Source organism: Micrasema longulum, unplaced genomic scaffold (assembly GCF_059751315.1).
Source record: "Micrasema longulum isolate JH-2025_06_02 unplaced genomic scaffold, ASM5975131v1 h1tg002854l, whole genome shotgun sequence".
Lineage (NCBI taxonomy): Eukaryota > Metazoa > Arthropoda > Insecta > Trichoptera > Brachycentridae > Micrasema > Micrasema longulum.
Window position 1 is genome coordinate 59,404 of NW_028279976.1, and position 14,301 is coordinate 73,704.

A 14,301-nucleotide genomic window follows, 5' to 3' on the forward strand; every position below is an offset into this window, starting at 1 on the left:
CAAACGTACCGTACATGTATATGATAATTATTATAAATTTAAATATGACACAAAGAAAAGATTCAATATTTGTGACTTTGATTACGAACAAAAATAAAATAAATAATTATTAAAAAAGAAAATTATCAATAAATTGATACAATATTATATAATATTATCCCCAACTTATACATAAATGGTAGAGGATATACGAAAATGAGCACACATACATAATATTTTTGTGGTGTAATGGTTTAGTGTGTATTCTGACTAATTAAATGACTCGGGATTGGAAAGATGAACGCGGATTAAATATTTACTATAAAATGTTACACACTACATCAATCAAGAATTCACTATAGTCAAAGCGGTACGAAAGCCACATGTGAATTAATAAGAGGCAATGGTTAAACAATAAACCAAAGGATACTGAAGAGAAATTATTTGCCAAAAACATTGTCGTAACATAACTATGACCTTTTGCAGTAACATCTTTTGCTATAGGCACTACAAATAGGCATTTTGGTTTGATTTATAAGAGGTAAGAGTTATCATTTCACAAATTAAACTGTTTTGTAAAAACAGTTTAGAGCAGCGGGGGCAAAAATCTAGTTGTCTGGAAAAGCTTTAAAAATATTAATTAAACTGTTACTTGTAACCAACCACACTGCTCTAAACTGTTATTCATGGGGGGTGGAGGGTGGCTATGATTTTGGATTTTGCCCATGCACATTTAAACTGTCATTTAAAAAACCAATTTCATTAGATACGCTGACTAATATGTCTTCACAGTAACAGTTTAATATTCTAATGAGACTGTTGCAGTTGTTTTTAAAAAAAACTGTTTTATTTTTTTTACTCAGTAAAAGTTTCATTTTATGTGAAACTGTTTCAGCTGTTCTGTAAAAATAACAGTTAATTTTTTTTTACCACCTCTAATACGCACAGGAGTAGCGTTTTGACACATTGTTACAAGGTGTGTACATGGAAGACTGAAGAGAGGGTCAACGAGTTAACAAATTTAGGGCCCGCATAATCGGTAATTTAGTTTTTAGTCAATTATACATTTTAGTAGCCGTTTACCAAAATATCAAAACAAAAAAAAACACTTTACTAACATCAATGAAATGTAGTATTTTTTACATTATCATACCTTTAGCAAGCAGTTAATAAACTATTGGCTTCGATTGGCCATTATTTGATAACTTTAATGTATATTTTTATAACAAAGAACAAATTTTATCGCAATTTGATGCAATTGTAAACTATAACAAATAAATATATTTGAAATCTTTAAATTTAGATGTTTTTTCCACAAATAAATTAAAGGAATGTTATATTTAACTTACGCACTTAAATGGAGGCCAGCAATGAGGCAAGTAATATTACCTTAATATTATCAAAAAGACTCATATTTAAAACTTTATCATAAAATTATTTAAAATTTGAAGTAAAAAAATTATATTGTACTTCTATTATATTATTATTTGAGACATATATTATGCCTTTAAAGACTGAATAGTGATATAAATATAGCCTTGCCTTTCAATCGTTAATTATCTCTATACAGCGTCGTATCTAGGGGCTGGCCAGACAAGCGGTTGCTAAGGACGAAACCCTCAGGGGGGTGCACTTTGCAAACCCACAGCGTTCTTTTCTCTTTCTCTCCTTAGAAAATAAGATTTGGGGGTGCAATATTCTAATCTTGCCAGGGGCGACCCTAGCTATGACGCTGTCTCTATATGATCTCGGCGGCCTCCGTGGTGTAGTGGTCAAGACGCTTGACTCACGCACGGAAGGTTCCGGGTTCGATTCCCGGTGAGAACACAAAAATTTAAAATGTGATTTTTCTCAAGCCTGGTTGTTCTGTAATGTAATTCACCACTGTAATTGGGCCTCCAGGCCTGTTGTGGTGCAAAAAAAAAAAAAAAAAAAAAAATGAAAAAAAATGAAATGACAGTAAAATATTAATATGAACAAATGAACATTGCTTTAAAATATTTAAGCTGTCTAATCAATTAAGCAAGCCTGATTAAGGAGCAGAGTAGAAAAATGTGAAGGAAAATAGAGGAGATCTCTGTCCGTCTTTGAGTAAATAAGACTCGGCATATGATTTGTCTCTATTCTTGACCACTTGGAAAATGATTCATACCAAAGCTAGCTGATCAACCTATTTAAGAAAAATACAACCCTAAGATAAAACAAGTGACTAATAATTTTTCTTTAATGTTTTCTTACTGATCACATAACAAATAAACTATAAGAATACAAACAATATTCTTTAGAGCCTGAAGTTGCTCGTATGATTATTTCTTTTCTTCTTTTTTGCTAGTTCCCTCGTCTTGATTTCCAGAACCATCGGATTCTTCTTCGTCATCTTCTTCGGAATAGTCAGAGTCCTCATCATCGTCATCGTCCTCTTCCGAACTGGTGTCTTCAGACGGACCGCCAGTAAAGCCGTAGCATTCGATAGCTGTAAAAAAAAAATAATTTGTTGTTGGGGGTTAATTTGTAAGAATCTCACCTATGTAAATAAAAAAAGGCTTCACCCTTTCTCCTTAACAAAATTCAACAGTGAAAGCACTCCCTCCACACACCAGAAAACAGTTTTAAAGGCCGAGGGTCTTCCAATCAGTTTCACTCTTACTTTAAACATTTTTTTTTGGTCAAAACTAGAGATACCTTTTTGAAATTTCAATTTCATAAACTGCAATTTTAATTCAATAAAATCTACTGCTTTCATTTCCCCTTTCACTGAATCTGGCAATTCGTACGGAAGGCTATGTCAGATATTTTCATTATTTTTTATAACCATGCTATAAGTACAGAAAAGTCAACAAATGAAAGAATTTAAAAAATATGAATGTAATAATGTATGCAGAATACTGAGTGTTACATAGTACGCATATACGACAATAACATGTCATATGTTCGTCATACTAAATGGTATAATCGATGTTTCATCATTACTGGGACAAGTAAAATTCCATATTCCGACTCGAAGGTTGAGAAACCATGAAGTACTGTTCATCGATCACCATAGAACAAACTATGGCCTAAATTCTCCAATGACATGTCTTTGTCGTATTGTTGACTCAAGGACAAGATCTGGACTTTTTTGGTTTAAGTTTACAGCGATTTTGATGTCCCTTATGTTTGTCAATGCTTCTTTTCTTTTTTCAAAAAATGTTTTTACCTATTCTTTTATTGTTATATTAAAACCCTATAAATAGTATAAATGGACAATGTCCATTAATAAATAAATAAGCCTTGTAAATGTCTAAAGTTCCGTATTTCATTCTCAAAGAAGTTCTTCAAATCTGTTGAAAAATGAAAGAAAAAAGTTATATATTTTGTACTTGATTAAGGGATAAAGCAGTCTTTATCATCATCACCCAATCCTCACCCAGCGGTGCTTAGGGCACTGCGTTGGTGCTCTAATTGCAGCATATAAACATTGTTTTTGTTACATGGTGGGAAAGCTGCTTACGCTTTAGGCGTCACTCCAGGAACAATGAAATTTCGCAGTGTATAATCACCATTAAAACCAATATATTCTTAGTCCTCAAGCATGGTAGACAAACACCCCAACCACTACACTATGAGGCAGACTTATCTCCTCTCAATTTTGTTTTTCAACATTTTAACACGAGAGTGTTCAACGAGTGGAAAACACTCCGCCAGAGTTCTGGTACTGTACATACACAGAACTGTATTCTTGATCCGCCAGGACACAGAATGATATCTCGGAATGATAATTTTATTTCAAACACTCACGGCCGGCTCCATAATCGTTGGAAGTTCCCGAATAGAAACCGTAGCCTCCGTATTCTTCTCCATCATCGTCACCATCAGTGTTACCCTGGCGTCCAAACTTGTGGTTCCGAGCTGAAATTAAATTACGCAAATCACAATTATGAAAAAGCACTCTACCATCTTGAAATCAAAACGTAATTTCCCATTCAGAGAAGAAATTTTATGAGTTACATATTAAAAATGTAAGAAAGGTTGCTGTTCTGTGGTCGTGTTGCTGAGTCGAAATTAGGAGATCTGAGATTCAGTTGATTAAATAAAATAACCAAAAAAGGCCCCTAAAATTGAAATATTTTGATACATCATAAAAATGCAGATAATTAATTACAATCTTTGCCCATAAAAGAGTTCAGCTCTAGTGTTTGTCAGGCAGTTTAGTAGCTGATTCCAAAAGGATAAAAGTGGTAAACCATCGACATTAGAGGGTAGAAAGTAGAGTACATAACACCCTCCCCTTCAGCAAATTACATTTCATAACTAACCCATTACATAAGTCCCAACTTTGTTCATTTAACTTCTTTTTATGAGATGTACGCTCTGCCCTGACTATAAAGACCATTTTATTTCTTCTCACCTTAAAACAATAGTATCATAATATCAATAGTTTTCAAAAACAGTTTTAAAAAGTTAGTAATCAAATTTTGTGTTATCTTAATGCGGGGGCACATCGAGCCACTGGTGGCGGCCTCAAGCTGCAGACGAGTTTTTTCACACATTTTGTATAGAATCAGCGCAAACCGAGCGTTCGAGTGGCCGGGTTCGGGCCACAAGCTGCGGGAGTCGCCTGCGCTCGCTACTAGTGGCTGCGTTTTGTCGCTCGCATCGTGCGCACACTCGGCCACAGTAGCCAGCTTCTCCCCGCCTGCGTCCCACCAACACACACATGTCAGTCTTGCTGCAAGCACGCACCGAACGCTTGTCACGATGTCGGCGGATTTCAATGTAGATGTTTTTATCTCTAAGGTCAGATTTATACAGCGACGTTTTCTACGTCATATACTAATCAATAATAACAAAATCAAGATGTTTTCATTTCACAAACGCGTTCGACTTCTGCCAGCTCTTGATGGAAATAAACGGAATTAAGCCAAAAGTAGTGGCTGCGATTGGTGGCCGCGACCAGTGGCTTGACTGAGGCACTAGTAGTCGCGTCTAGTGGCCGCCACCAGTGGCTCAATGTGCGCCATCCCTTAATGTTTGAAGATTTTATATTTGTGATTGTCCTATGTTCCCATAGGTAGTGCTAAACATTATACATTTCTAGTGTTCAATTGCGTGCTACAGGATTAAGAGTGTGCAATGATGATGCATGTATGCACATATGAAATTGCTTGATTTGTCATTGCTAACTTATTTATTTATTTTATTAGCAATTTATTTGTGTAAAATTTATTGAGACACAAATCCCAACTCCATGGAACCCAAGTCCTGTGTTGAGATGGGACAAATATATGCATTACACTTTAACAACATACATATCACATCAACATATAAAAGAACATACAATGAAAAAACATCTTAAGTACATGAAAAATAAAACTGAAATAAACTAACTCAAATATTTGAAAAACCATCAACGAGTTTCTTACCCAAATCCCTCCCCCCAAGGAAGATCCAGTTCTGAAACTCTTTTTTGAAGAGAGAGCTTATTAAAATTAGTTATTAGGTAACTTACTGGACATGCTGAGATCCTTGGTCTGGGAAGTTTCGTAATTACACTTGGGGCACGGTATGGCCTTGTTCTTCTCATACTTGAAGCCCTTCCTCTTCACGTGGTCATCGCAGTAGCAAGTCTTACACCGCAGGCATGAATACTGTCCCAGGCGATTACAGGACTGGCCTACATAAACATACAACAAAACTTACTCAAATCTGAAAATAACGAAGGGTGCTGGTGCTCTCGTGGTAAGACTACAGCTTGTCACAACCAATTATAAAATAAGTAAAACAAATATTTTTTTACTCCTTTTTGACTGAATGTACATATCGTCAGTGGAAATTTGAAATGCTGCAAGGGACGAAGTGTAAATTGTTCAGAAGAGGGAAAAGAAAGTTCTTTAAACATCATATCGGCCTAAGTGTAAAAAAAGTGTTCAATTTTTTTATTTTTGATGTTTGAAGCACTTACTTTGTGGAACATTATTATTTAATATATTTAAATAAAATCCCTTTGTTTTTATGTACCGCTTATGTTTTTATAATTTAACAACTAACTAGTTTCGGCAACACTATGCCTTCTTCAGGGTTAATTAAAGTTAATTAGTTAATTAGTTAATAAGTTAATTAGTAAAGGTTAATTAGTAAGATAGTAACTACCAGAAAAGGTATATACATAATACAAGGCTAGCACAACGTGAAGAGGTGTCAGTCAGTACTGAGGTAGGTAAACCTCAGTAGGTTTGTAAACAAGTATGGCCAAAGAACACTTCATTATATAATTACTAAAACTTTCAATAAGATTCCTAAGCAGATCTTAAAAGAAAATGTTGACAAAACTTTTAAGAAAAAAATAATGAAATGGCTAATATGTAACAAGGCTTTATATTAATTATTATTCTATGTTGAGAGTCATCTATTTAAATTTTTGTAAATGAATTTTGTGTAAAAAAATACATATGCTTTTAGTTCTTAACTTTTCCCTTACTGTCCTAAAAACACCCTTTCGTTACGGTGCTGTGTAGTCAGTACACATTAAAAAAATAAGAGATTTAAAATGGGAATAATGGAATATTTATAAAGAATGGCTTTAATTAACCATAATTTAATTCAAAGATGATAATATTTCAAATGAAAACATGAAAAAACCATTGGGTATCGCTAAAGACTCGGGCAAAACGTGCACCCGCGCCAACTTTCCAAAAGCTACTAATACTAGTACTGCTAGTAGGCTAGTACTGGACTACGTGACCTTCTTCATACGCAACACTGCGAAACATTGGTATACTGTGAGTATAATTTATCCCTGATTTCCGATAAAATGCTTTTTTTGTGCCTAATAAGTACTTATTATTTGATAACAAATTATTTCAGTCGATACGTAAATGTGAAATGGAGGAATACTGAAAATCTAAACTTAATATTTATTATATTTATTAAGATATTATAGTTATTAGACGCAATGTGTACTAGCTACACATCACCAGAGAGGGAGGGTTAGTAATGTTTATATATCTTTTTAAATTTATATAATTTCTCTAACTTTTTTCTTTGTAAAGGAAAAATAAGACGAGACAAGATGTTGCGATTTAGTGGGTTTCATTATTTTTCCTTCTATATTTTCTGTTCATGTTTACCTTCTTAAGTAAAAAAAAAAAAACTAACCATGAAGAAGGCATAGTGTTGCCAAAACAAGTTGGTTGTCAAATTATAAAAATATAAGTCGTACATAAAAACAAAGTGATTTTATTTTAATATATTTTTTTATTTTAAATCTAGAGCATAATTTTTAAACATTTTTTTCCAATAATTTTATTAGAAACTTGCTAATAAACTATTAATTACTATTAGTTTGGTACGATCAGATTTTAGTTAAATTTGATCTATATTAAAAATAGATGAAAATAAAACTCTTTTGAAAAATTTGTTGCACTTTGGCGGGCGGTGAGCTCATTGCTAAAAGCAATATCTTACACCCAAACAAAAAAAACAGATTGGTCATAAGAAAAATTAGTCAAAATTTTTATATTAAAAATATATATTTAAATACACATATTTATTTTCAAATTACAGCCGTTTTTTAGTGGGCAGATAGAGCTTGCACGTAGAGACATTATTAAAAATACTTACGTTGTACACATTACATGTTGAGGAATGTGGGATCGGGTAATTAATGAATGAAGGAGAGAGGAAGAGGATTGAGGAAAAAAAAATTAAAAATAGAAAAAAAAAATTGAGGTTAGGGTTCTAAGGATTTATAATAATGTTTTAAGTGTATCTTAAAAATGGCTAAGAAAGTTTACATCTACACATTGTCCCTCACGGTGTTTCAAATTTTGGACGAAAATATAATAGCAATAAAATACATTTGGGAATATAACAGCACTGAAATTAGTAAACTGATTTAGATACTAACAAATATTTCAAGTAATTTAGTAATAATCAAGTTGAATCAACTAAAATCTATTGATTTTGATGATTATGATATAAAAATCACATTGATCGTTCAACATTTCTCAAAGAATTGTTAGTATTATAAACATTCAGTTTCCATGTATAAACACATTTATACTTACATTTGAAATTTTCTGATTCCAATATCTGGCACGAGGCCTGGTGTTCAAACTGGTCATCCTCACACAGGAACCCATTACAGAAGGAACAACGGAACACTCTACCACCGTGTTCCCAAACACCTGATACAGAGAAGGGACATTATGACATTGAAAAAATACTGTAGTGAAAAAATACATATTATATCTATATTTTATGTTAACATATTACAACGGAGATGGAAAGCACTTTAGAGAAGGAAATATGGAAGTCTAGCATTTACAGGGCTTATGACCTGTCATTTGTTAGTTCGAGTGGCCACCATATTTGGACATTCATATTTCTTCAATTATTCCATCTGTCGATTTTTGTGAAATCAAATAGCTGAAACTGGATTTTTTTAAACCAGTTTTATCTGAATTATGTAAGATCTATGAATCTTGAAAAAATAATTACAGGGTAAAATCCAGTACTTGTCTACAAACACACACTAAGGAATATTATTAACAGTCTTTTGAGTTGGTCAAAATTTGGACAAACTCAAAATATTGTTGATAAATCCACCTGGTCTATGAAGAAGTATAGAAATTGAAAAAATAAGATTTTCAGGCGTTGCCTAGTATGTAGGTAAAATAATTCAATTAGATGAATCTCACCCGCATAAATAAAGGTTTTAGTTCTTTAACTTCACAAACATCAACAGATAAAAGAATTAAAGGAATAAAGATGTTCAAATATGGGCAGAATGGTGAATATTATTAGGTAAATGAGCATTTAAGCCTCTCTTCTTCTAATAATTTATTTATAAACTGGGTCACAAATATAAATGCCAATGTTTTCTTTTCCAGATAATTTTTTTATTGGCTTTTGTAATTTTTCTTAACTTAATTATATACATTCATTTATTATTTTTTTGCTATACATTTATTTTTTGTTTTTTCTATTTCTTATTTTCAACTTACTCGTATTAAAAAAAAAACCTGAATGCAACTTTCAATTTTTATTTCATATGTGTCTATTTTGTATATTTACATATACATCTATACCATAAATTTCATAATAATAATAAATCTTTATTGACCATAATATAAGTATACAATGTGATAAATACAAAAAAATAAAACAAAGGTATACATGGTTAAATGGCAGACTTATTTCTTACAGCCTGACAAAAAACAAATTATAAATAAAGTTATAGTAAAAAATTTTTTTTTATTTTTTTTATTTATAGGTTTATTTTTTTTTGATAAATCTTGGGTAAAAGGTAATTAATGTTTTTTTTTAAAAATAATTCAACCAAATATGGTAATATTATAAATTTTTGTAAAAGGCAGATTTGCCATATATACTAGTAAAATAAAATACAAAGTTAAGAAAACACAAACAGTAAAAACATAAAATATGTAAACATTACGTATGTATGCTAGATTTAGTATGCCCACGAACAGGCCACGCCTATGTGGGATTTTTTTTAGTAAATAAAGTGATATTTATGTAATAAAAAAATGAAAACAAAAAAATTTAAAATAAAATTTAAAAAATAAAGGTTATGTATGTGTTACCTCGCTCGCACTCTATGCAATTGGCTTCTGTAAGTGGGCATGTACAGGCGTGGCTGGTCAAACATTTTCTGCCGTGGCAAACCCAAGCTTCGCAAAAGTCACAAATGGCTCCCTGGGGAAATATTGCTCATTAAATCGAGACAAATTAGACATTAAAAATCATTACAAAATATTATTTTCAGTCTACAGCGCAATTTTCCTGAGCAGTCGTAGTCGCCGGACATTTAGGCGACCATGTAGTATATATGATTGATTGAATTCCATTTCAGAACAAATTAATTCCGCAGCTGTAATGTAAAATTCCATATTCACAGAGAAAAGAACAACAAAAATAACTTGATTTTTGAGAGCAATTTTATTTTAATCCTTATGATATCATATTACATGATACGAGTTAACAAATAATATAACTACGTATTTACTTAGTGTAAAATAATTTAAATTTTAGTAATTTTACACAAAGCAAATGCGTAGTTAAAATTACATTTCAATCCTTGTTATATTTTGTTTTAAAATCGATATTAAAATATGTTCAATATTGAATGCACTGTAGATGGAATTCTACATAACTAAATATAGGCGTTTGCTATAATAGTTTAGTGTGAAAGGTTGATTTACAGAGCTAAATTGAACATTTCCTGTATTTAATGTGAGAGTCAGCAAATCCTTATGTAAACCGTCAGCTAATATTTGTAGTTTGTAAGATATTGTTTGACTTTATCTTTTTAACAGTTTCAAACAAATATTTTTTTTTCTCAAGCAAATAAATGACTTTTAATTAACATTCCTCCTTGGTGTAGTGGTCAAGACGCTTGACTCATGCACGGAAGGTTCCGGGTTCGATTCCCGGTGAGAACACAAAAATTAAAATGTGATTTTTCTCAAGCCTGGGTGTTCTGTGATATAATTCACCACTGTAATTGGGCCTCCTGGCTTGTTGTGGTACAAAAATAAATTTAAAAAATAAAAAAAATAGTGCATGGTAAAACATTGCAAAGAAAATTGACATACCACATAATACTAAAAATACTCAAATTTGCATCAATTCAAAACATAACATGAAAATTATTTATTAAAGGAAACATTAAAATATATGTATATGTTTATACAAAAATGGGTAGTAATGCTTTTCCACAGCATCATAATCAAAATAATTAAAAAGTATTTATCAAGTCAACTTACCACCATTCCGAGACCAGTAGTAAAAATTCCAGCATGTTTGACTACACAGTCGCCAGTTTTAAGCATACATTTCACTTTACCACACTGGGCGCAGATAGGTAGGCGCTGAAGAGATTGACAAAAGTAGCAGAACGCTCTGCTTTTCTGTTTTCTGGCAACACAAATTAATTACATATTTAAGTTCTATTTTTAAAATCTGACAATTATTTTTTACAGTATATAAAATTCAAATTGTGGTAGGTACCTATTTTTAAACAAAATACTGAGTTTGCTGGTGCACCTAATATTCTGTATTTTTTTTTTGCAGTAAAAATCTAATTGTTTCTGTATTCTAATAACTCAAACTTTGTCATGTTTATTCATATATTATTGATGATTGTAAACTTAATTTGAAAATATGTATCTTCTTCAAATCTACAAAAAATCATGATTTGATGTATGAACATAAATAAAATAAATAATATATTTCATGCATTATTAATGCTACAATGCATTTTTCGATGTAAATTCGTAAAATACAAAATGCTTCGATTGGCAAATTCTTTTAAACTTTTTAACCAAGGGACCTTATAATGGCCACCTACTCACTATCATATTAGTTATATATTATGATGACTAGAAAAGTTATGAAATATGAGTTATAAAACTCCATTGAAATACAAGTTGATGCCATTAACTAAGTTTTTTTTCATGTTGAAGATATTGTAGCTACCTATTATCTCAATTACATGCTTTTAATATTAATAAAAGTAAATCATAGGTAAATCCATGTCAAAGTCTCATATGGCGATTCTTAATCTCCAAAAATATTGGTATGATTAATTTTACTAAGTTTAATAAAATTATGTCAACTTTATTGTGGGTAAAAGGAAAATGGACACTATGTTTGATGTAACAGGATGAATAGCTTGGATAGTAAAAATCATTGATAAGTTAAACGAATGAATAAGTTAAAATTTTACATACTTTTGGCATTTCTCACACTCCATTGTGGCATTGCACGGATGTTCAGCCAGCTCAACATTTTCTTTTGCATTTCGAATTTCTTTCTGCCGGAGTTTCTGCTTCTCCGCCTTCTTGCGCTGCCCAGTCTTCTTCTTGGGCATTTTTATTTTTAGTAGATAGTAAACTTAATCACTAGACAAGTTAAGTAGAGTTCCGAGAACAGTTGCTAAAAGCCAAAGGCTGCCGTCAACCTCCAGAAAATTTTCAACTTTCAAATTTGTCTATCTTGCGTCTTTTCTAGGTTAGGAATAAGAAAAATAATCTTGTCAAATTCCGTACGCCAGTAGGTACTAAATGATTTTCAAAAAAAAATCGGGGTAAGAAGTTGATTAAATTTATAACAAAATATTTCTCATGGACGATTCATTACTTGGTTTAGTTGCTTTGTAGATCTATTGTGATTTATGTTAAAATTTTTAATCATTAAATCAATTTGTGGTTGATATTATTATTCTATTTTGGTAAAAGACCTCAATAAAATGGAAAAAAGATATTTGTTCACCTGTTTTCGTAAAATTAAAACGCCTGTATAAAAATATTTACAATATAGATATGTATATTTAATTTACCCGAGAATTAAAACACCAACCTCAAGTTAATTTCACTTAATTTGATTCATAACTTCCGAAATTGCTATAAGTATTGTGATTCTTATTGTTCATGTGTCATGTCAGATCCCCCTGACGTCAAACTATTACTTTAAACAGCGCCTTGACTATTTTAATCCCCGTCCAGTATCGTATCTTTTGGAGCCAGGAGATGTGCCTTCTATTTTCTTTCCAATTCGAGGCCTGCGGCTCGAAACCTTTTCGCTCAGTAAACAAATTAACCACGTCTAGAGCCTAGCTTACACAGTGATCTGCAGTAAATTACGCGTATAAAAGAGATCGATTCTAAATTGTCGAAATGCATCTAGTAGGAGTGGAGTGCATAAGATTTTCCAAAAATTCAAATGTTAAATATTTAAAAAATCGTAAGACTAATAAATGTCGGAGACATTGTAATTTTTTTTTTTTGATTTCGAATAAAAATTTTGATTTAAAATACGCGTAAAAGAGAGTCCGGTACAATATTAAAAGCGATTTATTATATGTTATTGTGGTGACATTTATTATTTATTTGTTTGAAATCAACATCATAACTCACGCACTATTATTGAATGACTTTATCCACCTCACTACTGATGGGCATGTTATGGATAAAAATGTATTTTGGACTCGCATTTTCTGTTGTTTGCGGATGACTTAAAACTTTTCTTAAAGGTGACAACTTTGGAAATTTTTCGTCTTCTCCAAGCAGATATATCTAATGTTTATAAATGGGGAAGGCGTTACAAATTAAGGTTTAATGTTTACAAATTTTCGGTCACCTCTTTCACTAGGGCCCAAAAAACTCTATTTTTTCGCTACAAAATGAATGATCAGAATCTGATACGAACATAAAATGTTGTAAGCATACAGACATTTCATAAACACATAGAGACAATCAGTGTTAATGCATTGAAGATGTAAGGATTCGTTCTGCATACTGCCAGGGTTTTTGAAAATACCCGTGTACTGAGAACTCTTTACAACTCCTTGGTGCGAAGTAAACTCGAGAGTGGCTCGATGATTTGGGGGCCACATGAACTGAAGTACTCTCTTATGATAGAGAAAATCGAAAATAAGTTTCTGAGATATCTCTATATGAGAGTGTGCGGGTATTATCCTTGGCTCTACCCGACCGAGTTTCTTCAATGTATGCTTGGCTACAACAGCTTATGGACTAGAAGAAATAAATATTTGACTACACACTTTTATCGATTGTTGCGCGGAATGGTCGATAATCTTAGGATTATGATGAGCATTGGTTTATATGTTCCTGATAATTACCTAAGAGCTGAATAGACAAAAGAACATTTATGCCGTAAACACATTCAGCTTGTTTTATTTTGCATCGGAAAACTTGTGACACTATGACAAATCTATCATCCATTTTGAATGCTTTCAAAATTGTTCGGAAACCCCTAAAATGCGAGACTAATAATAGCGTTAAAATGTCAGAGGTATAAACGGTGTATGTTTTAGTGTAATGTGTAAAATTTTCCGAAATAAAACTACTTTTTACTTGAGTTGGGACTTGTGTTGCAAATAACTAAAACCTTAGAAATTAATTTTAATAGGATACATTTTTATGTTTAAAATTGAGCTAATTGAGTTAAAGCGATGTTTTCAGAAATTAATTTATTTTTATATTATTATGAACATTCGGACAAACTCAAAATATTATAATAAATTTACATTTCAAAATACCTCTTAGTTTAGTGCTAATTTTTCAAACCTACAATATCGTTACAAAGTGTCAGTTATTATCACGTAATACATTAAAAAAATCAATAAAGTTCGTACCTACCAATAAAACTATGAGTTTTTGTAATAATTCATTTAAGGAGTTTCTGTAATCCTCATTACATTTTTGTCACATATACAGTAGAATATTAAATATTTTGATTTTTATATTGTAAAAATAATTATCTGAAAACCTAGAGAGGGCAGCACAGGATAGACTTAAG

At 31.6% G+C, this 14,301-nt stretch overlaps 1 protein-coding gene across 1 annotated transcript; it reads right to left on the reverse strand.

The window, feature by feature from the left end:
* Positions 1 to 2,174: 2,174 nt before the first annotated feature.
* On the reverse strand, positions 2,175 to 12,015 carry Noa36 (zinc finger protein 330 homolog Noa36). Its single transcript, XM_088241358.1, has 7 exons — positions 11,712 to 12,015; positions 10,746 to 10,896; positions 9,564 to 9,675; positions 8,025 to 8,144; positions 5,468 to 5,632; positions 3,757 to 3,867; positions 2,175 to 2,452 (listed from the first exon to the last, which is right to left on the reverse strand). Exons 1-7 carry the CDS (start codon positions 11,849 to 11,851, stop codon positions 2,286 to 2,288), a joined length of 966 nt encoding a protein of 321 aa, XP_088097484.1. The 5' UTR covers positions 11,852 to 12,015; the 3' UTR covers positions 2,175 to 2,285.
* Between the last annotated feature and the right edge of the window lie 2,286 nt (positions 12,016 to 14,301).